The 26869-nt window shown below is 37.5% G+C and overlaps 1 protein-coding gene across 4 annotated transcripts in view; it reads right to left on the bottom strand.

The window, feature by feature from the left end:
• The window catches only part of RAD51B (RAD51 paralog B), a 576378-nt gene that overhangs the window by 538937 nt on the left and 10572 nt on the right, over positions 1 to 26869 (bottom strand). For 3 of the 4 annotated variants that reach the window (XM_045579409.1, XM_045579413.1, XM_045579411.1), the window contains exons 5-7: positions 15745 to 15881; positions 9236 to 9355; positions 8220 to 8403 (exon numbers count right to left, since the gene is read on the bottom strand). In XM_045579409.1, the coding sequence (XP_045435365.1) occupies positions 8220 to 8403; positions 9236 to 9355; positions 15745 to 15881 (441 nt within the window). Of the gene's footprint in view, positions 1 to 8219; positions 8404 to 9235; positions 9356 to 15744; positions 15882 to 17829; positions 17937 to 26869 lie in introns of those variants that run through there. The other variant, XM_045579415.1, reaches the window with a different exon arrangement.

The raw sequence follows: 26869 nt of genomic DNA on the forward strand, positions 1-26869 counted from the left end.
AATTTTATGGACACATCTGGCAATGCCATGAAACTAAAAGTCTCCTGTTCAGTCACCGCACAGACTGAGTCTTCATTAAACCTCAAAGCAGAATCCTAGGAGGTTGTCTGTAATTCAGATGTTCCCCAAGCAGGTCCAAAATACAAGTATTTAGTAATTATTTTCTAAAACAGCATACTTAAAACAGGGCATAAGCTACAAGTTTGCCAATTTCAGTATAAGAAGACAGATACCCAACAAATCTTCAGCATGTTGACTGGCAGATAAAAGGCATCCTATATAATAAAAGGCTAATATGCAAATCAACCAATACAATAAAAGGCTAATATGCAAATCTAATAGATGGAATATGCAAATTGACCGTAACTCTGCAACAAAGATGGCAGCACCCGCACTCAATAAGGATGGATATGCAAATTGACATGACAAGGCGAGAGGTAGAAGGCGGCTCTGGCCAGAGCAAAGGCAGAAAGGTGGCTCAGGGCCAGAGCGAAGGCAGAAAGGTGGCTCTGGCTGGAAGGAAGGCCTATTCTTACACAAATCTTCATGCATCAGGCCTCTAGTACTAAATAAAGGAAAATATTCTAACTGCAGTAATTAAAGTTGTTTCTGTTTTAAGACTAAAACATTGCCCTGGGCTTTAAACTCTATTAAAATTATAAATTTATCTGAGAAATAAATAACTGACTGAATAAAATAAAAAATAGTAAGTCTGGAAGCTTCCAAAATGAAGTCAAGATTTAGGATGTCAAAGAATTAAGCTCTTCAAAAATTAAGCTCAAAACAAAATAAAATATTCTTTTTTAAAGACCAAACTTTTTTGGGGGGAGAGGAATTGATAAGATATGTACACATATAATACCTTAATTTAAAAAAATGAAGAAAAAAATAAAATAAAATAAATAATAATAATAACAATCCCTAATGCTTAGATTTGGGTTTTTCTTACCACTCTGTAGAACTGAAGTCCAGTGTTCAGGGGATCAAACAAGACTGGTTCATGATGTTCTCAGATATAACTTTATCACACAAGGTGCCCCAGATTGACAATTGAGTAAACTACTTACTCTCTCAGATTCTACTTCTTCATAAAGAAAAGAGAACTTTGAAGATTAAACTACAATAAATATGTGGTTGAAAGCATTAAATAGTAAGTTTGGTACATGTTTGGTGTGCAACAAGTGTTGGAAAATGGATTATGATACCTATTTGTTTAAAAGCTGAAGATGGGGTCACTCTTAGGATCATCTGAAAGATACTTGTGATGTTCTTCTGAGGTTATCATGTAATACAAATTCAAAGTAGAAAGGAGTTAGCCTCTTTATCAGAAAAAATAAACAAACAGAGGCAACAAGAAAAATCACAAATAACAAATAAACTGAAGAATAGAATGAAGAAATAAAATGGAGTCACTACAATCAATTACTGAATTACTAAAATCAAGAAGGTTGAGGCATGAAGAAATGATTCTATTCTTGTTTTAACCAGCCTTAAAACGAGAGTAAAGTGAACATAAACTTTTAAACTTTCTAGTCCTGTGTCAAGGCCTGGATATATGTCTATTAATTTTGCTTCAATACCTGGACATACACCAGATTTCCAGCTAATCCTCTGATTATCCATAAAAGGATTCACATATCCAGATCACCTGATATCCACCTAATGTCAATTATCCACATGAATGTGATAGTATAAAACATAGTATGAAACAGAAAGTCATTCAGATCTGCTGGTAACCACCATCCAGACCTCCTGGCATCTGACTGATAACCATCCTGAACCAATCCCAGGGATAAGACAGCAGGACTGATTATTCTCAAGGATGTATCTTTTACTATAAGAACTCTTTATATATATATAAATTTTCATTGCTCAGAAAAATAAAATAAAATAAGGACCAAGCTTTTTAAAGTATAAAATAAAAAACACAGAGAACTAATATACTTATTAGAGACATGATGCATGAAATCCATGCAATAGTAGGCCTTCCTTCCCCCAGCTGCTGCACTGGCTTCCCTCTGGCACAGCACCCAGGCTTCCCTCACAGCCCCAGCTTTGTCCAGGTCATCTAAGAGGACAACCAGAAGGACATCAAGTCTAATTAGCATATTATGCTTTTATTATTATAGATATGCATAGCCCATGGACACGGGAAATAGGGTAGTGAAGATGGGGGAGGGGTGATTGTGGCTGGGAAGTTGAGGGTAAAGGAGGGGAATGGGAGATATCTGTAATACTATCAACAATAATAACTATATTTAAAAGGAAAAAGGAAAATAAAAAACATATACTTGGAAGATCAGTATATTAACTCAATGGGCATATTCAAGAAAGACACACACACACACAAAAAGACACAGACTATGCAACAATATTAATCAAAGGAATAGTTTTTGTCTTTGATTAAAAAGCATAAGAGTGTCCTTTGACCAATCTCTTATACAGCCAAGGTTGTATTTCAAATTGTTTATTTGAATTTAATTAAACAGTGAGCTGTTAGTCAATTCCATTAAACACAGATCAATTTCTCTGCACTGTTGGTTTGTTTTGATAAGTTAGAAATCGTAAGTATAATATCATGTGACACTGTTAAACTTATAGACAAGGCATTATTAATAGTATATACAGAGCACTAATGTTACAATCCCAGCTTGATGGTCACAGCTCTTTGTATAAAATCTCACACCAAGTTTATGCATCATACTCAATCAAAAGTTCAGAGCTTTCAAATTATCAACAAAGCCTCTCCATTTCATTTTAAAGAAGAGGGAAAGAGAAGGGAGAGGAACACCAAAGTTTGGCTTCTAAATATCTTTTCACTTTTTAGAATGAATGTTAGAATGTTTTTCCTTTAAGAAGTATTAGAATTGAAGTAGGCACTTGGTTAAATATGCATTTCAGACATTGTATAACTAGAAAAGGTGATGCAATCATTCTGTAAATATGTACTAGACATTTATTCAATACAAGACACTATTGAACATAGGCACTATTCAATGTAGGCAGCCAGTGAGGAGGCATAAAAGACAGTTCTGTTTTGAGGGAGCTTTCTAATAAACTAAGGAGATCAAAATTTAAAATGACACTGCAGCCCTCGGTTTGGCTAATTGGATAGAGCGTCAGGACTGAAGGGTCCCGGGTTTGATTCCGGCCAAGGGCACATGCCCGGGTTGCAGACTCAAGCCCCAGAAGGGGGTGAGTAGGAAGCAACTGATCAATGATTCTTTCTCATCTTTGATGTTTCTCTCGCTCCCTCTCCCTTCCTTTCTGAAATCAACAAAAATATATTTTTTTAAAATAAAATAAAATGACACTGCAAGACAATAAATAAAGTTCTAATTCAGAAGTTAAGACCGAATAAGTCTGTCAGAAAATGCTAAGAACCAGATGATTTCCCTCATATTGTGGGATATAAAACTGAAATTCGAGGATACAGACAGCAGTGTGGTAGTTACCAGAAGGAAAGGATTGGAGGAGAAATAGGGACAAAGGGGACCTGCCATATGAGGGAAAATGGTTTGACTTTGGGTGGTGGGCACACAGTACATACAGATCTTGCATCATAGAAATGTATACTCGAAATCTATATGATCCTATTAGCCAATGCCACCCCAATAAAATTAATTTTTTTTTTAAGTTAAGACTATATATAATACAAAAGAGGATAGAATTGGTGGGGGCTAAAACGTGTGTGCACTACAAAGAAAGATACAATTGACTGGAGCTAAAATAGAGCAGAACAAAAATTTCTGGAAAGAGACAAAACTTGAGCACTCAGACATGAAAGAAGAGTAAAATTTAGCAGGGATATATGAAAAGAAAGGACATCCACAGCTAGAATAAACATAAAAAAGAACATACAGACCAGCAGCCTGCACAGAAGCATAAAAAAGTGATAGGAAGAGTGGGTTGGAGCAAGATTGAAACGAACCATGAACATCATATCAGGAATTTACTCTTAACCATTTAACAAATTTTAACTGAAGTAACTATTATGTGCCATGAACTTTGCTAAATGCAAAGGATACAAGTGTGAACAAACAGATAAGTTCTCTGCCCTCAAAGTGGTTAAAGTCTAGTAGATATATTCTATTAAAAAAAATATGGTACCATGCTATGCTTCTGAGCAGAGGACGATGTGTTGAGAGATAGATTCTGGGAAAATTATGTAGCAGTAATATTGTGAAGATTAATAAAAAGAAAGTTTGTTTAAATTGGAGTTCAGAGGGCCTGTGGGGCTCTACCCTATACACTCTACCACTTGTCATCAACTATCCCAAACAGGAAGCGACATACTTCCCATTTCAACAGGAAGATGTTTTTCTGCTCTACTACCCCAAAAGGAAGAAGGACAATCTTCTCTTCACCCAGCAACCATTCAGCCAAAGAAAAGCCACTAACCTTCAAATACCCGGTTTCCTCCAATGGACTACTTGTTTATAGCAGCTCCTGAACTCCTCTTTTCTCTATAAAGAATGTTTGCTATTTGCAATTAAACAGCATATTGTTCCAGAATAAAAACCATATATGTCTGTTTAAGGTCAATACTATGTCCTTATTGGGGGATTTAGGGGAAGAAGGAGATAAATAGGCCAAAAAATATAATATGCTAATTAAACCAGATATCCTTCCAGAGGACCTTCCGGACCAAGCCGGGACTGTGGGTCCAAGCCCCTTGCACAAATTTCATGCAGTGGGCCTCTAGTTGTAATAATAATCCAGGAGAGAAGTAGCAATGGATAATACTCAATTATGCAATTGCTTCTTGAAAAATCTTAGATAAATCACTGCATTTCTCTGCATCCCTCTTCTCATTTGAGAATTTAAATTTGCCATCAGCAACAAACTTCAATTGGAAAATTTTACAAACACATCTAGGCGCTGTGTACCATATGTAAAGTAAATCTAAATACTAAGAGCAGCAACTTACTTTCATTTTTTTTAGCAACAACTTTGGAATTATGCTTGTGCTTTATCAGTTTAACCACTGTATCTCTAAACAAGCACTCTCTGAATAAGAATGGACAGCAAGGTTAGACATAATAAAGAGTTAAATTAGAACTTATGAAGATCTATGCTACCTGCCTTTATTTCTCTGGGTGTAATCTACAGTCCCAAGAAAGGACAGAGAACTGGATACCAAGCTACTTACATCTGTTGGAAACAGAAAAAGAACAGTAGATAAGATACTTATTTCATTCTCCATTATGTAACAGAAAGCTATTTGTCTCCTAAACTTAACTTATTTATAGAGCCTTTAGGGCAAAGACTATGTTTTATTCATCTTTATGATCTAACAGTGCCTAGTACAGAGTTTTGTACACAATTGCTGAGAGTGGTGTTAAAAAGAAAAGGAGAGAGTCTGAGGTCCAAAGAATGAGTTAACCAGGTATAGGAGGGTCCAGACAGTAACAATATCCATCAACAAAACAGCCAATAGGGACATAAAAGTGAGTAAGATGATTTTCCTTTTTGAGGAGCTTGAAGCCTTGGGGGGGGGGGGGGGGGATTAGAAGAGAGAGAAAATACACCAAGCATCTGGTATTTAACTACTAAAATTAATCATTAATGGCTACCTTTTACTGAATGTGTCAAACATTGTGCAAAGAACATTATAGATATTATCTCATTTAATCCTCACACCCCATGAGTCAGATATTATTATCCCTATTTTTCAAATGGGAAACTAAGAGTTGAAGCAAGGATAAATAACTTACTCAAGGTAATAAAATTAGCAGAGAGGCTGTGGTTCAAACCAACATCTAATTCCAAAGTCAGCCCACCAGGAACCAGGATTACAGCACTGACAGAGTAGGAAGTAATCAAGTATATATTATATATAGAAATGGAGCCAATTAGATTTGCTGAAAGATGAAGAGCAGTGTTTAAATTAAAGAGGTATTATAACATCTATACACGGGTGACTAAATGGATGCGATCCAATGCATCAAATGTAACTCTCCTTTTAGCCCCTATTTCCTTCTCCAGATGCAACCAATGGAGTTTCTTTATGAGCTTCCAGAACCAACTCACGCATATGAAAGCACCCAAACTCACTCTCCCATTTTTTTTTATTTTTTTAAATAATTTGAGACTCAACAAATGCTAAGAACCAAATGATTTCACTCATATTGTGGGATATAAGAGCAGAGAGTTCCTATATGCCCTTTATCCAGCTTCTCTTAAATGTTAACATCTCACATAGCTATAGTACAATTATCAAAACCAATTCATTAAGATTGAGGCAAAACTAGAAATGACATTTTGCAAATTTCAAGCAATTACAAAATAGAGCTGCCATAAATATTCTTGCACATGTCTATTGATGCTTCTGTATGGCAGGGGTCCCCAAGATAATTCTCTGGCTCAAAGATTCACCATGGAAGGGCCCAAAGGGCTCATAAAAGCTGTACACTCATGTGTATGGCTTATTATAGCAGATGGACACACACTGAAATGGTGGAGAAAAGAATAAACGAAGTCCAGGAAAAATCGGGCACAACCTTCCAGGCTCATCCCCCAGTGGAGTTGCAAGGACGTACTTAATTCTCCCAGCAATGATGTGTGACAACACAAGTGAAGTGATGTCAACCAGGAAAGCTTGCCCAAGCCCTGGTGTCCATGGTTTTTATTGGGATGGGGGCATTCAGAAGGCACACAGGGCCTGCATCACTGACCTCAGCTATTTGGATTCCAGTCCCCAGAGTAACATAGGTGCTCACCATAAATCACATGTTTTGCATAAACTATCTAATACAGCTGGTTCTATGTGGTCCAGGGCCTCAGGCACACAAAAACACACTTATTAGGCAGAATATCCCAGTGGCTGAGTTCATCTCCCAGGAGCCAGTAGTGGACAGTCTTGAAAACATGCTGGTTTCAGCACCCCAAGCTAGCTGAGCTAGTCCTTTCCTATAAAACCTGTGAAAGCATTTCTGGACTACTTTGTTCATTTTAATATTGACACAATATTCTGTTATATGGATGTACCACCACTAACTTATCCAATCACCTACTCATTAACTTTTAAGTTATTTCTACCTTTTTGCTCTAGTCAACAAAAAAGCAGTTTTATAAATAATAAAGAGCTACAAAAAATAAAGATATAATTTTTCTAGAAGTATTATCACTGAAAGATGAATTAAAGGTTTAGTCTACTGTGTGACTTTCAGTTACCTGAATAAATAAAGGGTAGCTTTAAAAATAATCTGAGTTTAAATGTAAGTGAATAAATAAAATGCACTGAAGAAAAAAATTTGAAGGATTTTTCTTACCTCCTATAGTGTTTGCTGTACGTAATGAATATGAAAATTATCACAATAAACCAAAAATTACACAATTTCTGGAAAATCATACAATAGCATTACACAACAGCAAAATGTAACTCTAGAGTTTTGAAGGGTCATTTACATATATCTAGAGTCTAGGATTCCTATTTTACAATCAGAGAAAGTTCATTAGACTTTCATAGAAATGCAAGCCCTGAATTTTTGCTTGTGATAAGAACAAAAGTCAAAAGTTGAAACATACATTCTTTTCCCCCTATCTCACAAGTCATAAGCATAAACACCCTTGGTACAAATTCTTTATGTTAAAACGATCCAAGATTTTAATTTTCCAAACACAAATCTAAAAATAATAAAATCATAACTAATGTTATCTCAATTTAAGAAATTTCTTATCTTCTGTGGAGATAATGCCTGGCTAATACTGAAAAGCCTGATAATCCTAAATGTTGGTGAGGCTGAAGAAGCAGGACTCTCCCACATACTGGTAACGGGAATATAACTCAGCAAATACTTGCATCTTGTAGCTCACCTACTGCAAACTCTTGCAACATATTCTCATCTTCAGATTTCCTCATCACAACTCCCACCACTGAAAGTCATGCCAACAGCAATGGCTGATCACTTTGTAACTTTCGTAAGTATCTAATCACTATGTTGTACACTTGAAACTAGTATAATATGTATGTCAATAAATAAATAAATCTGTACTGGGCTCAAACTATAAAAAGGATGAAATAATCTCAATAGAAGAATAAATTTAATAAGATGGTGACATTTACTCTAGCTATTACACTATGCTACCTTTAAAAAGTCCTTTGTTTTACATTTCCTTCTAATTATATTGTAGTAATTGATATTATGTCAGTGAACTTTAATAATAATAATAATAATAAAAGAATGATAAAGAAAAAAAGAGAAATAAAAACTTACTGGGATTGAAAATTCCTCAGCCAGATATTTCAAAGAGGCTGCTTCTCTTGCCAAGAACTTGTTCCTTTCTCTCATGTTGTCCTGAAGTTGTGTATCAAACTCCTTTCTGACCACAGAAGCAATGGAGTCAATAATCACAAGTTTAACTCCTTTCGAAATAATTTCTTCTTCTAAGGATTCAATCCTGTAAAAGGAGAATTTGAAAAATAGTAGAAAATGTTAAGACATACTTTTAAAAAGTAGGGCACTGCAAAGGTTAGCCAACTTAAAAACAAATTGTTCTTTCCTAAGTTATAGTGATGATCGCAAGTATTCAATAAACATAACTTATTTTCGTATATCTCTTCCATACATATGGCTTGCTTTTGGAAATAAACCAAAATGGTTTCATTCCTTAGCCTTTGATAATGCTAAAGCTCCAATCTTACTTGTGGTAACCAGTCTCCAAAATAGCCCAGAATTCATATCCTACAGAGTCTCTCCCACCTATACTAGGGTTGGTATGTCAAAATGATGGTTTGGCATTTCTGAGAATAGGTTATAAAAGACTAGAGCTTTCACCTTGGATTCTCTCTCACCTATCTGCTCTCTCAGATCACTCACTCTGGGGGAGGCTAGTTGCTGTGTTGTAGACAGCCTTATGGAGAGGCCCATGGGGTGAGGAACAAAGGCCTCTAGCTAACACCAAGGAAGGAAGGAAGGCCTTCCAGCATCTACATGTGTGACCTTGGAATTCTTCAAGGTTCTCCAATGCCAAGTGAGCCTTAAGCTGCTAAACTTTGGGATAATTTGTTAATGAAACAATACATAATTAATACACCACTTATGTATTTAAATATAAAACATTTTATTGTTTTTTCATTAAAAATACTTTAATTAATAGGCCATAGTGAATAAAGAATATGGAAATAATTTTATTGCTCATAAACCTAATATGTAGAGATTTTTTTCACTCAGAAACTAAAAACAAAAATCTTCAAAGTATTACTAAAATACTGAATTTGAAACCAGCATACCTTTGTTGAACTTCATCACAGCTGAGTTCCCGATAAAGATGAATTTTACTGCTTGTCAAAAGTAATTTTTCTTCAGTATCAAAATATCTGGGAAAGCGAGATTCTGCTATCTCAATCAGTCTATGGGGGGAAAACAGAATAAGTGAAACTAATCAATGATATTTAAGGCCACGTTGCTGAACCTCTAATGAATTTTACTTAGGGAACTCATAAGCCTCAAGGAACACTGGGAGGAAAGCCTCATCAATAAAGCAGGTACAAGTCTGAAATATAAGCCCTCCTTTATAAGCACTAAGAGCACTTAGCAGATGGAGCATGAGACCAGCAGGGGCTTTTAATTTGCATCTAATACCTCTCAGGTTTATCTTTCTGGGAATAAATATGTTTTTTAATAAATGATATTCTGACCAGTAGCTATAACATATGCTTCATAAATAAGAAAAATGCATTTTCATGAATGAAATATATTTGAACAACTATATTATCATTCAAATATCAATAGGTCTCCATGTCACAGATCTAAAAGATATGTTTTGTTCATTAAAACTTAATACATATAAAATAAATGTGCCCTGGCCAGTTTGGCTCAATGGCTGGAGCATGGATGGGCCTGTGAACCAAAAGTTCGCAGACTCAATTTCCAGTCAAGGGCATGTACCTCCATTCAGGTTCGATCCCTGGGCCCAGTTGGGGCTCATGCTGGAGACAACCAATCAATGTGTCTCTCTCATATCAATATTTCTCTCTTTCTCTTTGTCTCTCTCTCACCTCCTGCCCTTTCACTCTCTCCAATATTAATTGGAAAAAATTATCTTCAAGTGAGGATTACAAAAACAAACGAACAAACAAACAAAAAATGTTATCCAATAAGTCCTTGGTAGACAGAAAATTACTTTCTTCACGAATAAATGTTATAAATAAAAAATGATATTCTAAACACTGAATACTGACCTCAAAGCTAGTTCTAATGCATGGGGCAGGCCAAGCATAGGAGACTGACAATTAAAAAGATGCAACTACCATCATTAATAGTACAAGACATGGAGAGCAGCACCAGAAATTTCTGATTAAAAATGTAAAACTTAGAGTATAACTGTCTCCTTTTTAGAATGATACTTTATCAGCCCCATACTGCACTATCATCCAAGGTAACCCGGGAAGAAGGCCTGAAAACACAAAAATGAACCTATATTTTATGTTCCTTTTAAAGACACAAAGTACAAGAGGACAGTTTTTTTTTTTTTCTTATTAGACAGTTAATGAGTTCCAAGAAGAGGCCGAGAACTTTAAATAGATAAACAAAATAAGTTCCTCACATATGCTATAATCAGAAATGAAAGAGAAAAATCTAAGACAGGAAGAAAGAAACATTAAAGAAATCTAGTCAATAACATTTTAAAGCATATTTTGAACAATTTGAAAAGAAAAAAAAACCATTAGGTTCAACAAGGAAGAAGAAAAATAATTTTAGGAGTAAGGAATAGTACTAAAAGATGTATTGAGTGAGAACAAAATGGATTAAATGACTATTCAAGAGAAGTTCCTAAGAAATGGATAGGAATTGGGAAATTAAAAAAAAAAATAAGGTAAGTGGTAAAAGCAAGAAGAAATAAGAGGGCATTAGAAAAGGTAGAACAGGTATGTCTTGAGGGTTTAGGAAATGTGTAAATATTTTTATTAGGACAATTATTTATTGAATTTAGTGCTAGTCAGAGAAATCAGCTATAAAGCTCTGGTACTTGGAACCCACTGAATTTTAACAGAATAGAAATGACAACATCCATCTGAAACATAGAAGTTTTTCAAAATTCGGATGCCCAGCTGATTGGGAACCAGACTGACAGTACCTAACTCATTGGCAACAAGTGAACAGCTGAAAGACAGTAATTCTCTGCCTCCAACACTAGACTGGATTTCAACTAATGGCTTAAGTGGTAAAAGGCTCTGGAACTCATTATTGCTCCTTCATGCCATTAATGTCCCTCAGAAGGAAGGTAGCCATGGCATGGACATGAGCTAACTTTATTCATAATTATCCTCTCTTCTTTCCCTGATGCTTTGGTGGAGAGTGGGGTTAAGGGGAATATCACTAACACCATGAAATATAGAACCCACAGTTCTTGCTAATGATAAAATTTCCTTCTGGACATTAAATTTATTGGGTATTACATTACTGGGCAATGGGGGTATTTTCTTTCTTTCCATCCTAAAAAAAAATGCACAATTTATCTAGTTTAGTAGGAAATAAACTAAAAGAGCCATACTGACTTTAATAACCACTGGAGATGGCAGGAGGGAAATAAAATCATACCGGGTTTTTGCCAGAAGGTTTAAGTGGGATGGTGGTTGTGCCTTTAAGGTAAAGCTTAATGAGATTAGACTAACTTAGGGTCAATAAACCTGAAAAACTTAGGAACTGTGCACAGAGATAAAAATAATAACCATAGTTACCAGACTAAACAATTGTATCAAATGGTTATTTGCATACCAGTAGGCTGTGATTTTCTTTAAGTTTCTCTAAGTGATTTTTTTAATTTTAGAAAGGATTTCCAAAAAATATATAAATCAAAACCCAAATATAAATGCAATATTCTATAAGCCTACGTTAATCAGAGCAATCTCTCATAACAAACTTCATAACAAAGATCTGCTTTGTATGGAGCAAGCAACAGAAAAGAACCCATATTTTGCTCCATACATTAATTACATTAAGTTTGAAACAATGCCATCTAATGGACTTCTTTCAAAGAATGCACTTAAGATTCATTCATTCAGCCCTAGCTGGTTTGGCTCAGTAGATAGAGAATCAGCCTCCAGACTGAAGGGTCCTAGGTTCGATTCCAGCCAAGGGCACATGCGTGGGTTGTGGGCTCAATCCCCAGTAGAGGGCATGCAGGAGGCAGTGATCAATGATTCTCTCTCATCATTGATGTTTCTATCTCTCTATCCCTCTCCCTTCCTCTCTAAAATCAATATATTTTTTTAAAAGATTCATTCATTCAACAAATATTTATTGAGGACTTACTATATGCCAGGCACTGTTCTAGTGCTAAGGATATGGCAATGAACAAAAACAAAACAAAAAATCCTTCCCTCATGGAACTTACATTCTACTGAGAGAAACAAAGAAATATAGTATAAAATACATCAGATAATAAATGCTCTACAGAAAACTGTACCAGTTTTAAGAGGACAGGCTGTGACAGATGGAAGAAAGCAAGTGACATTTTATGTAAAGTGGTCTGGGAAAACATCTTTAATAAGGTGACATTTGAGCAAAGGCTTAAGGGAGACAAAAATAAAAAATGAACCACGTGGCGACCAGTGGAACAGTGCATAGGAAGAGAGAATGATAAGTGCAAAAGCCCAGTGTAAGAAGATGTCTGGAGCATTTGAAAATAACAAGGAGGCTAACGTAGCTAAAACACAGAAAGCAAGAGAGAGGAATAAGAAGAAATAAGGTCAGAGGGCTAGCCAGGGAGCAAAACACACAAGATCTTTGGGTCTGTGGGTTTTGTTTGGATTTTATTTAGTGAAAGCCTAGGAGCAGGACAGACATAGCCTGACTTCTTTTCTTTTAAAAGAGGCACTCTAAATACCAAATGAAGGAGAGGCTGTAGATGGGCCGGGATGCAAGTAAGATCAGCAAGTGCAGTCATCCAGATGGGGTCTTCAACTAGAGACTAGCTTATGTGATTAGAAGTAACTGAAGCCAAGATCTAGTTCAAGAGAGAAGCTGAGTGGATTTCTGGACTAACTGGTCAGCATCTGGAAGAATGGAATTAACCACTTACTGAAGTGGAGAACAATGGATTCCAATCAAGGTTTTTGTTATTAGCTCCGTTACTTCACGGCTCTTGTATAAATGGAAAGTTAAAAGCTTTAGCCCTAGCCAGTTTGGCTCAGTGGATAGAGCATTGGCCTGCAGGCTAAAGGGTCCCACACTCAATTCCCGTCAAGGGGGCACACACCTGTTACAGGCTCCTCCCTAGCCCAGGCCCTGGTCGGGGTACAAACCAATAGATGTGTTTCTCTCACATTGATATTTCTCTCTATCTTTCCCTTTTTCTTCCACTCTTTCTAAAAATCAATGAAAAAATATCCTCGGGTGAGGATTAAAAAAATAATAAAAATAATTTTTAAAGTTTCATATTAGTTACCACATGCCAACTTGAAATAAAACATATTCTTAATGTTTAAAAAAAAAAAGTCCTTTTATTGTGCTAAAATACAAGTTCATGGTTTTTCAAAGCTTCTTGTACATATGTAATATTTTCCTGTTCATTAATTTAATATGTACTTGCTCAGCATTGTGAGATTACTAAACATAATCATGTGAATCTATTAGTACCATGATTCCAACAGATTCCAAAGTTCTGTTTTAGTAATAATAAGGACAAAGGACATAAAACTAATTACCATCTTCTATCCTAGAAACTCTTCAAGATCTCCCTTCCTACTAATTCACCTAGATTCACAATTGATAAGGCAGCTGAAGTTGGACTAGGGAGAACCTAGCCAGACTCACGAAACCATCTTAAAAAAAATGGTAAGGTAATTTATCTCCCCTATTTACCTCTGATTCAAAGATTCTGAATTTGTACCAACTAGCAAATAAGTGACTAAGACCACACTAGTACTGCCTTCAAAATCAGCCAAATGGCTGGCCACTACCCATCTATGCCTTACTCTAGATACACTGAATCAGAAAGAGTGACACTTTACATAGTCTGGCAGGAATTAAAGGGGACTGGCTTGCCCAGCCCATGTGGCTTAGTGGTTGAGCATCATCAGCCTATGAACCAGAAGGTCTCAGTTCGATTCCTGGTCAGGGCACATGCTGGGGTTATGGGCTCAATCCCCTGTGGGGGATGGGCAGGAGGCAGCCAATCAATAATTCTCTCTCATTGGTGTTTCTATCTCTCCCTCTCCATTCCTCTCTGAAATCAATGAAGATATATTGTTAAATAATTAAATAATAAAGGCACTGGCTTTGGGGTACCTGAAACCCTCAGAAGTGACATACATACTAAGTACAGCAACTCCTTCAGACCTAAGTATAGCCATGGCTTCCACACAGTACCAATACAACACATACCTCTCCTGTGTATATTGTTATGACTTATAATTTTACATTTTGTGATTATTTGATTGGCTTCTTCCCCTTTTGGACTACATCTTCTTCCTAGTTTTCAAAGCTTTTCTGATTTCATGACAACTCAAGAATGTCTACTTCTACTTCATAATATTCCGATTCTATATCCTACCTCCCCATGTTCCCTTCCAGTGTCCTGGTTCCCATCTCTTCCTTTCCCATTTCCCTTATTGTTCCTCACATGTCTATCTGTAGTACTAAGACTCAGCTTTTAAAAATATGTTTCTTAAATTGATTTTAGAGAGAGGAAGGGAGGGGGAGAGAGAGAGAGAAAAGCTATGGGCTGCATCTTTACTGATGTTCAAGCCCGCAACTCAGACCGGAATCCACACAGACCTGGCTAAAATATACCGTGAAACCTCATTTCTCAAACGTCTCCCATCTTGAACTATTCGTTCTCAACCAAATTGTCTACCAAAACTTCTCGGTTGTCAACCAAAACTTCAGTTTTCAACCTGACAACGCTTTCATGCTGATACTTCAGGAACAAAACAAATTGCTGACAACCCTATGGTAAATACAAAGAATAGATATCCAAGAGATATAAACAAAGCAAATAAACTCAAATCAAAATAATCCATTCAGAACATATCTGGTCAGGAAATATGCTTTGATTTAAATAGTTTTCCTTGAGAGCATAAGGAAGAGATCTGATTCACAATAACATAGTGAGAGAAAGACTCACTATACCTATAATGTAACTTGACCAAGAGAACAGAATAGAATCAATCTCCAGATGTACAAGCACTCCTGCTTATGACTATCAACTAGAGCACGGAAAGATGAGGACCAGACTTATTTTCAGGTGTGTAGAAATACACACATGACTAAATGCCTCTCTCATGGAATGTTTGCGGTCCTTTCCAAACTAAGTAAATATTTTCTTTCCAAACAGATACCCTTACTATCAGTGTGTTTCTTACAGTGATTGCCATACTATTTCAAAGGCTAACGTGAAATACTTAGCAATCAAAAAGATGTTTTGAAATTTGCAATTTTTCCATTCACTAATATTTTACTTCCAACTAGAAATTAGTTACAAAACAGCTTACCTCTGTCTTTCGTATTAATTTTCCCTCTTCCCCATTTTCCACGTACATTTCTCTCTCTTCCTGAACGTCTTTCCTCCTGACTTTCTACAAAACACACCTTATCCCAGAATCCCACTTAAACCAATAAAGGGATAGAAAAGGTAAAAGGAAACTGCTCCACAATTCCCTTAAAACAGTCTCTCAATTCTATGTTCTCAAAAAAAAAGAAAGAAGAAAGAAAATGTCAACTTGTTTGAAAATGTTATATGCTAATATATGTTACAAAACTGAGTATTATAATGGAAAACGATAAAATCTCCTACCTTTCAGCACTAAATGCTGATTCTGTGTCAATGTACACAACAGCTCCTTCTAATCCTCCCATGTTGATGGGTAACGTGGCCAAAACACTCATCATTATACAAAATTGAGTTTTCCCACAACCTGGTGGACCTGTAATCTAAAAAAAAACAAAAAAACAAACAAACAAAAAAAAACCACAATCTGTAATCACAAGCAAACTCCTTTAAGAACTTCCCACAAACATAGTACAACTAATCTGGGTTTACAGAGAAGTCCACTGTATATAATGAATCAATTTTCCCCCAATGCATCTGGATTGGTTCTCCTATAGTTTGAGTCTTGACTCTGAATTCTTTCTTAGCCAGAACTCAAATACCAAGATCTGGTCTGACTCTACGGGTCCAACACCTGGTGCTGTCTTGCTGCCAACAGCTGCTTAGGTCTTTTCACTCTCATAAAAGCATTAATACTTTCAGTGGAGGAATGATAATAATGAAAATAAATGAAATTATATTATCTATAATAAAAGTGTAGTATGCTAATTAGACTGGACATCCTTCCAGACAACCTTTCGGACAAAGCCAGGGCTGTGAGGGAAGCCCTGGTCTCAAATGCCTGCCAGTGGTTGAAGGGAAGCTTGGGTCTCGGATGCCAGAGGGAAGACAGTGCAAGCAGCTGGGGGAAGGAAGGCCTACTCTGCACAATTTCATGCATCAAACCTCTAGTTTTTTAAATACTGACTTAAATATTTTATAATTCAGTTATTAAAATGTCAGGACCTACATTCTGCTTATTTCAGTACTTAACTGTAATGGATGTGTAGTAAGGAAGGGCTTGATTGCAAATATGCAAGGACTGAAATTAAAGTAGTATGTCATTTCTTTACTTACTAAGTCAGTATTTTCATTTTTCAGTAAATTCCATCAGTTAGTTCTTGTTGAATTTGGCTAATAAATGTCTGTCTTCCCTCCTATCAATGTTCTTACAAAGTAATCAAAAGATATTGCATTTTTAACAATTGGTTTAGAAATCAACTGAAACTATTTGGAAGATTTTCAACAGTATAAAAAATATTGTCTTAAGTTTTTTAGTGTGCAGATGGCAAAGTTTTCATTAGACACACATATCTCTGACAACAAAAATCACATTACAAAAGAAACATTTCCAAGCAATGACTTAAAAAACAGTCTATCTTTAAAAAGCAGATTACTATCTCACTTATTGTTGAAACATCACTTTTACTTTGAAGGGATGGAGTAAGAGTGTTCCATTGGTTGGTTGGTCAGTCGGTCGGTTGGTTTTTAATCTGCTATGAAGCATGTAACGTAGCCACTGGTCATAAGAAAAGATCAGCAAATTTGACATATCATCTCTTCATTTAAAAAATGTTTTTCTTTGTCCATCTTTAAATTCAACAGCTCCTTTACAATCTTTGCTAGGAGATAACTAAAGAAGCTCTCATAATTCAAATGAACTTCCTGGTCACTCCCCACCTCATTATAGAGTACTATAGAAAGTCCATGCTTTACCAGTCAGATTCATATAAAATTAGCAACACTGGTATCATTTTCGAGCACTTGTCACACATCGGACATCCAGATAAAAGTTAAATTTTGTTATTTTTCAGGTTTACTTAGTAGGTTAAAACATTTCAACATTAATAATTTTTAGCTTCAGATAGTTTAGCTCCAAATCCTAGCAGCCAAACCACAAAATTTCAAGTTGTGTTCTTTTCCCAGGTTCAGCTCCAATGTGGTTAGAGAGAGAGAACATGCCAAACCAGAATAGTCTAAGTTATTTGCTTCTTGGAAACTCAGAATGAATACGTTTACACACAGAAGACACCAGTAAAATACAATTAGCTTCAGATAGTGAGAGCCTGCATTTCACCCTGCCTGAGAAATGTAAAAGAACTGAGAGGAAAGAAGACCATCAAATACCAAATGCAAAGTATTAACAATTGGTTTAATAATTGATTTATTCATTGGTTTAAAGAGGAAAGAGAATTATTCCCAAGAAGACTAACTGTACTAAAGTAAAAATGAAGCCTCGTCATTTTAATCTTACCTGAGATTAAACAGTTGAGATGAATGTGAAGTCCAGACCTGTTAGGACCTAAACTCTTAACCATGTTCGTTCTTTCTCCATTCAAGATGGGGGCAGCCTAAAGCCCAATACTTTACAGAAGACAATTTAAGGATTGGCTGGTTCTGATTTGAGAAAAAAAGCATATGGAAACTTCTTTTTTAATGACCACCTCCAAATCCCCAGCATCTGACTATTTGTCTCCATTTGCTCTACAATTTTGTAGAAATGTGATTCGGTCTTCAGACCTAGAGAATTCATTTTAAAAATAACAAACTCTCAGGAGAAACCAAGATGGCAGCATAGGTAAATGCCTAACTGCAGCCTCACCCAACAATTTCAAAAAATACAACTAAAATATAAAGTGGACATTATCCAGAACTACAGGAACGTTGACTGACTGAAAATTCTACAAGAAGGAAAGAGAAAACCAGAAGGAAAATCAGAGGAGCTGTAAAAGCCTAAGGTACGAAGTCACATTGCGTGAGCAGAGAGGATGGAGCCAGAGAAGAGGGGGAGGCTGAGTGCCTGGCTGGCGTTCCCTAGCGGGAAGGAGATAAAAGTTCCTGACTGTGCTGAACCCCAGTTCCGACAGCACTGAACCCCAGTTCTGAGTGAGACCCTGGGGACCCAGACACATACAGAGGGAATCTGGGCTGTAAGGCGGAAGCTCAGAGGAGTGGCAAAAGGCAGAGCCCCCAAGTTGCGCACATTTCGCGCAGAGGACAGACTGTTGATTGAGCCGCTGGATTGCCCTAGCAGGAAAGAGACATAAGCTCCGGACTGCTCTTAACCCCACTTCCAACTGCACTGAACCCCAGTTGTAGACTGTCTGGTAGCGGGAGAAACTCTAGGGCACCTTTCTCTCAGAGGTGCTTGCAGCAAGTACCGAAGGACACTGAGGAACACTGAGACTCAGGAACTTCATAGGGCGGGGCTAACTGGAAGCCAAGGCTGTAGGCTCCACCCTGAAACTCAGCCCCATCCAAACTGAGCACAGAGGCTCTTGCAGTTTTCCAAGTCTAGTCGAATAAGGCTATCTCCTGGCATAGATACAGCTGATCCTCCCACCCTACCAACTCAGGGAAGCAGCGAAAATGCCAAGACAAGGAAACAGATCACAAACTAAAGAAATAAAGGACAAAAAGCGACTGAATATAGAGTTCAAAACCATGCTTATAAGGTTTTTCAAGAATCTCCTAGAAAAGGCCGATAAAATAAACCAGATCTATGAAGATATGAAAAGGGATCAACTAGAAATAATAAAGGATCAACTAGAAATAAAGAATACATTGTCTGAAATAAAAAAAAAATAGTATACAGAGTCCTAAACACAGAATGGAAGATTGAAAAAATCAAGTCAAAGATTGACTTGGAACACAAAGAGCCAGCAGACACTCCTCCGCAGAAGCAAGAAGACAAGAGAATCCAGAAAATTGAAGATAGTGTAAGAAACCTCTGGGACAACTTCAAGCGAACCAACATCAGAATTATGGGCATCCCAGAAGATGACAGAGAGCAAGATACCAAAAAAATATTGAAAGAAATAGTGACAGAAAACTTCCTCCACCTGGTGAAAGAAATAGACTTACAAGTCCAGGAAGCGCACAGAACCCCAAACAAAAGGAATCCAAAGAGGACCACACCAAGACACATCATAATTAAAATGCCAAGAGCAAAGGACAAAGAGAGAATATTAAAAGCAGCAAGAGAAAAGCAGGTAGTTACCCATACGATTGTCAGCTGATTTCTCAACAGAAACCATGCAGGCCAGACGGGAATGGTAAGAAATATTCAAGATGATGAATAAAAAGAACCTACAGCCAAAAATACTCTACCCAGCAAAACTATCACTCAGAATCCAAGGCCAGATAAAGAGCTTCACAAATTAAAAAAAGCTAAAGGAGTTCATCACCACCAAACCAGAATTATATAAATTGCTGAAGGGGGTTCTTTAGGAAGAGGAAGAAAATAAAGATAAAAATTATGAACAACAAATATGTAACTATCAACAAGTGAATCTAAAAACCAAGGGAATTAAAAAACCTGATGAACAATATTAACTGTTGAATATAATAGAATCAGAGGTACAGAATGGGGGTGGACTGACAATTCTCGGGGAAAAGAGGAGTGGGGGGTGCGGGAAGAGATTGAACAAAAACTGTGCACCTATGGATGAGGACAGTGGTGGGTGGGAGAAGGGCAGAGGGTGGGGTGGGAACCTGGTGGAGGGGGGAAAAATGAGGAACTTTTGTAATAATATGAACAATAAAGATTTATTTTTGAAAAATAAATTAATAACTATCTCTAAATCTTAAAACAAACAAAAAGCTCAGAAAGGCCAGGTAGCCTTTACTTTGCCTTGTAAAAGAAACATTGATCTTAAATTACTTTACACCAACATGTGGAAGATTTTATATCTTGGGCTCTCTCTACCAGTCCCTCTTATTTCATATTGACAATTGCTGTTTTTAAAGTAAATGGGAAGGGAGCAAAAAAGAGAAGGCAGGGAAACAAATCCGAAAACAAGGCAAGAGGACATGGAAATGACAAGGGCCCCAAGATTCACATCTAAAAAAAAATGAACAGTATCAACCATTATAATCATTCATTTAACACTCAATTAGCATGTTCCATATGAAAGATTTTACAAAACCTTCATGGAAAAAGATGTCAAATCAGTGAGTAAGTGAAAAATTGGAAACTATAATCCAATCAACCACATATGCTAAACTCCTGCAGATGCCTGTTCAAAACAGTATAGCCAAGGAACCCCAATTAGAAATCTCTCCTAGTGTGCCTGCTGCTGCTACTGTTGTACACAGAGCTGACCTGACCCCTCCTTCAGCTGAAGGAGACGATGAGACCCACCTTGACCGGCCTGCAGACCTATGAGCAAGAAAGGCAAACTCTGCTGTTGCTGTAAGAGTGTAAGCAACCAAAATTGACCAACGAAACAATTATATATTACACTTCACTGTGTATGCATTTCTATTACGTGTCTGGCTTTTGTAGGAATTTGAGTTTACAACCCCTGAGATCCTATAGGCCATACCTCACTCTGCCGAAGAGAAAGAAAAAGAACTGTCATATTTAACCGTTCGGAGGAAAGTTTAGGATGCCAAAATAGGACTCTGGTATCTTGCCTCTACCTTTTTGGTTCAGGATAGCCATTTCCAAAGCAAAAATGCCTCACTCAAGGACTCCAGGTCTGCTGCAATCATGAACAAAGCAAATAATGTAGAAATGTGCTACAGTTTTCTTATTACTTAGAGCGAGGATCTAATCAGGACTCAAATGCTATAAAGATTTGGCAGTGCTTCCCGGGTTTACTCTCCCAGAGGGACTCTTGAACTAAGATATATAGATGTTACATCTCTTCTTGCTAACTTGAGCTTAGGCCAGTTCTCCAGTCCTGTAATCTCTGGGTTACAATACAAAAACACCTTTTCTGAGGATTTCCTTTAAACACAGCCTTAAATTTACCTAATCACATTAGCATCTTCATTAGGCATTCTCAGGAAGAGTGATACTAGCCAAGGGTAAAACTTGGTTTTGATATACATACAGTATGTAAACTAAGATACAGTATATGTGAAGTATTTAAATCTCAAGGCATGGCAGGGATGATTAAGGGGGAAAAGTCTATAAAGCTCCTTAGGGGGCAATAATGAAAAAAGGATTGAGAAACACTGGTCTGATCTCTATTATTCTCATATGGCAAAGCCGCCATCACATGGTGTGATCTCCACATAATGTAAATTTTTAACGTTTAAACTTGAAACATATCTTTGCTACCAATGTTCACTTATAACAGATGCAGAATTATCTGCTCATATATTCCTCTACGGCTTCTGCTTTTGGCTGGAGCAGCGCTTCTCTAGCGCCACTTTAAATCTTGGTCTGTAACTGAATATACACAGATTCAATGACGTTCTCATAAATCAAAACCGATGATACATAAATCAGGGGGTTTCGACGTTAGAGTCAGGAAGGAGCAGCCATACAAATGACAGCAGAATATTTCCAGATTTTTCTTCCTCCCTCAGTCATCTCCAGGCCCAGTCTAAGCTGACTCAACCAGCTGCCTTATCCCTCACCTCCACAGCATCTACCTTCCGCCTGATGGCTGCGACTCTAGGCTTGACCTCTTAACCAGAAACAAAGAGTGTGCAATGCAATTCATTAGACAACTCCATTGATATCTGTATTCCTTCTCCATTGCTATATAACTAATTATCACAATCTTAAAAGCTTAAAGCAACACCCATTTATTATCTCACAGATCAGTAGGTTAACAGTCCTGATGGGCTGGCCTGGTTCTCCACTCAATCTCCCAAGGCCAAAACCAAAATGTCAGCTGAGCCGAAACTGGTTTGGCTCAGTGGATAGAGCATCGGCCTGTGTACTGAAGGGTCCCGGGTTCGATTCCAGTCAATGGCATGTACCTTGGTTGCGGGCGCATCCCCAGTGGGAGGTGTGCAGGAGGCAGCTGATTGATGTTTCTCTCTCATCGATGTTTCTAACTATCTATCCCTCTGTCTTCCTGTGAAAAATCAATAAAATGTATTTTTTTAAAAACTTATTTTAAAAAGAAATGTCAGCTGAGCTAGGATTCTATGTGGAGGTTGGGGGGGAGAGGGGTGGATAGGGTGTAGAATCACCTTCCAAGCTCATTCAGGTCATTGGCAAAATGTCTTCTCTGCAGCTGTGGGTCTGAGCATCCTGTGTCAGTTTTGGCTGTCGTTTGATAGCTGCTCACTGCACCTAGAGGCCTCCTACATTCCTTCTCACATGGCCCCTTCCTCCTTCATGTTTTGGATCCTCATGTTTTGAATCTTTCTAGCTTCCCCCTCTTCTTTAGCCAGAAAACACTCACTGCTCTTAAGGGCTCATGGGCTTAGACTGGGATAATCTCCCAATCTTAGAGTCAACTGTGACATATAACAGACCATAACCGTGGGAGCACTATCTCATCGCATTCACAGATTACAGGGGTCACAGCAGAACATCAGTAGGACATTTTCAAAATCCTGCCTACTACAGAATCTCAAGGAAGAGAGAGGCAATAAATTAAACACACACACATACACACATACACACATACATGCATACATCTATAATAAAAGTGTAACATGTTAATTAGACCGGACCTCCTTCTGGAAGACCTTCCAGATGAAGCCAGAGCTACAAGGGCTGAGGCAAGCCACTGCAGTTGGGAGGTCTAAGGCAAGCTGTGACCAAGCGGTGGGCTGTGGCAGGTGGGCAGGGCCTCCCTCTGCAAGGAAAGCCCGGGTCCCGGGTGCCTGCTGGCGGTCTGAGGGAAGCCAGGGTGCCAGATACCAGAGGGAAGCCAGTGCCGACAGCCGGGTGAAGGCCTACGAATTTTGTGCATTGGGCCTCTAGTAGGTATATAAATGCACAAACACATGTATAATGACAGCCAGCCTCTAAGAAGGACCCTGTGATCCTCACTTTGGTAGTCACGCCCTCACACACTGTATGGGATATGCCTGTGTGAGCAGCAAAACATGCAGAAGTGATGGTCTACAACTTCAAGGCTAAGCCATAAAAGACAGTGCTGTTTATAGTTTGTTCTCAGAGACCACCTGCTCTAGGGAAAGTCAGAGGCTACGTCAGGAAGACACTCAAGCAGCCCCGTGGAGAGGTTCATGCAGCCAACAATGAGTCCCGCTGCTGACAATCAGCACAGACTCCCCTGCCACGTAAGGAAGCCATCTCGAAAGCATCTCCCCCAGCGCCAGCCAAGTTTTCAGAGAGCGGGGCCTTCAGCCAATATCTTGACCTCATAACCTCATGAGACTGTAACAGGAAACACCTAACTAAGCCGCTCCTGAATTCCTGACTCACAGAAACTGTAAGAGAAATATTTATTGTTGTTTTTAGGCACTAAGTTTTGAAATGATTTGTTAAACAGCAATGTATAACAAAAATAATATATAAATATATAGATACAAAAACATTAGATATACAACAACTTTAAAAACATATAATAAAAACACTCCTAAAGTAAAAGAATTACTGGTATTCATTTAAAAAATTAATTAAGTAGAAAAGTCATATTCTTTAAATGAGCTATTTTGATGACTTGAAAAAACAAATGGCATATACTGTAATATAAATACTATACCCTGCGATAGCAATAATATTAGAAGTTCCTGAAGTTTAGGTTATTCAAAGATCAAAGGGGAAAGTATAAGAAAACAAGCAGTATAGTAAACAAGCACTATATACTAACTGTACCGGTTAATAATGAGGATTTTTTTCAATGGATGGAGTTACATATATGTTGATATATATGCGATTTGATATGTATGCTATTTTGTTGTATTGACAACAAGCTTCAAAACTTCACATGTCAAAAAACATCATTGATATTTTTACACTTAAAAATGTCGAATTTCATACCGAAAAAAGAGCATTTGCAGGAAATTTTAATTCATTTTGAAGAAAAGTGCTGCTGAAAGTTATCATATACTTCAGGAAGCTTATGGTGAACATGCTCCATCTCAAGATACTTGTGAACGCTGGTTTAAATGCTTTAAAAGTGATGATTTTGATGTGAAAGACAAAGAACATCCAGATCAACCAAAAAAGTTTGAAGACAAACAATTACAAGCATCATTGGATAAAGATACATGTCGTGCAAAGAAATGAAAAATTGGGTCTCTAAATGGTTTGCCTCAAAACAAAAGTTCTATTGGGATGGTATCCACAAATTACCTGAAAGATGGGGAAATGTGTAGCTAGCAATGGACATTACTTTGAATAAAGCCCTTTTGATGTTTCTCTTGAAATTATTGTGTTTTCTTTGATTACAAAAATCCGCTATTATTAACTGGTTCACCTAGTAGATACCCTAGTGGCCAGACAGGAATATTTTAGGCTTTGTAGACCATGAGGCCTCTGTCACAACTAACTCAACTCTGCCTATAGTCACAGACAAAATGTAAACAAATGAGAATAACTATGTTCCAATAAAACTTTATTTACAAAAAAGGGGAGTGAGCCAGATCTGACCACTGGGCAATAAGTAGTTCGCCAAAGAAATATCTGTACGCATGATCCAGGAGATATGTGCAAGGTTCACAGAACTTGTTTACATTAGGAGCAAACGGGAAGCAATCCAAATGTTCCCTCACAAGAGAAGGAATAAGTGAATTGTAGCATATTTTCAAAATGGTATGTGATACAGCAGTGACTTATACTCTTGCTACCTGCAACAACATGGATAAATCTTAGAAAACAATACTAAGTTAAAGAAGCAGAGAGGAGAGATACTATATGACTTAACCACAGATATATGACTTCATAGAGCTCAAAAATCAGCAAAACTAAGTAAAATGTTGTATCTCTAATGTATATAGGTAGTAAAGGTAAAGGAAACTACGGGGGGGGAATAGAGAATGGCAGAAATTCAGGATGGAGGTTTTCTCCCAACAGAAGGCCAAAGATCAGGGAGGAGTCCACAGCTAGTTTCAATGGTTTGGGTATTGTTCTGCTTCTTATATTAGCTCATGGGCTCCAGGAGTTCACAACTTACACAAGCAGGATATACTTAAATCTGTATACATAAAATAAATATTTTGTTTTTTAATAAAAAGTAAACAGAAATACTTCTAGATTCAGCTGACAATTCCCAAGAAGATGGAAGGGGCTGCCTTTGGCTGAGACAAAAATTAGAGAATTTGCCACTAATTGTCAGAGATTTCTATTCCAATTCAGCTCAGCAGATCATGAAAAAAAACAACACTTAAAAATAGCTTGAGCCGAAACTGGTTTGGCTCAGTGGATAGAGCGTCAGCCTGCGGACTGAGGGGTCCCGGGTTTGGTTCCGGACAAGGGCACGTACCTTGGTTCCAGGCACATCCCAGTGGGGGGTGTGCAGGAGGCAGCTGATGGATGTTTCTCTCTCATCGATGTTTCTAACTCTATCCTTCTCCCTTCCTCTCTGTAAAAAAATCGATTAAAACATATATACAGCTTCAGAAAGAATTGATAAAAACTGAGTGTAATGTATTGAAAATTATTCTAAAACTTAAGAAACAAGAAGTAGTTATTGGCTAATCTGCCTTACATCAACTTTTTGTTATTTAAATAAGTTTATAACTGTGGATCACTATTGTTTTAAACTTTTTCAAGCAAAAATCCAACTAAATCACAAAAGTTATATAAAATAGAATTCTGGCACCATCTGGTGGCGGTACTCTGCAACAGCAGGTTCTAATTTTATTTTTTTTAAAGGTTACTTCACTCATTCATTTACCAACTATCTAATAGACAAATACTAGGCATAGTACACACCTTTTTTAATCCTTTCTGAAAGACAGGAAATAAGATATAGTTTTGTATCTAAAACAGGGTTTTAGATCTTTAAGGGGAAAAAAATTACAGTTAGATGTATGGCTATCGGCATGTAAGTGTCCTGTTTAGAAGTCTGCTTAAAGTATCTACACCCCTGGAACTCTCAGGTAAAAAGTCCCTCAGGAGTGTATTGGTAAACATAGTCTATCAATCCACCACATCAGGACCAGTGGGCAAACCAATGCAGTTTTCAAGGAAAAGAACTGGTTTTTAAATGTCTTCAGATCCTTTCTCGACACTTCGTCCTTCAAAGGTAGAGCCTAATTTCCCTTTCCCTGAACTTGGGCTGGACTTACTGACTCAGTTCCAACGAAGACAATGTGGCAGAAGTAATGATGTGTAACTGCCACAGTCAAGTCATCAGAGGCATGGCCAATTGCATCTTGCCTTCTTTTGGATCATCCATCCTGTTGCCCTCAAATCAGCCCTCATGTCATGAGAAGGCTCAAGCAGCCTGGGAAGGAACCCAGACCTGCTGTCAACACCAGAACCAACTTCCCAGTCCTGAGTGAGTCCCCGTGGAAACTGCCGCCAGCCCCACCAAGCCTCCAGACGCTGCTTTCCTCGCCAAGGTCACCAAGCTAAGCCATTCCCAAAGAAACAAAACCAGTAAGTGCTCTTTGTTGTTTTGAGGTAATTTGTTATGCAACAGTATATAACTAAGATCTATCACTT

This window comes from Pipistrellus kuhlii, unplaced genomic scaffold (genome assembly GCF_014108245.1).
Source record: "Pipistrellus kuhlii isolate mPipKuh1 unplaced genomic scaffold, mPipKuh1.p scaffold_m20_p_1, whole genome shotgun sequence".
NCBI classification, from domain to species: Eukaryota; Metazoa; Chordata; class Mammalia; order Chiroptera; family Vespertilionidae; genus Pipistrellus; species Pipistrellus kuhlii.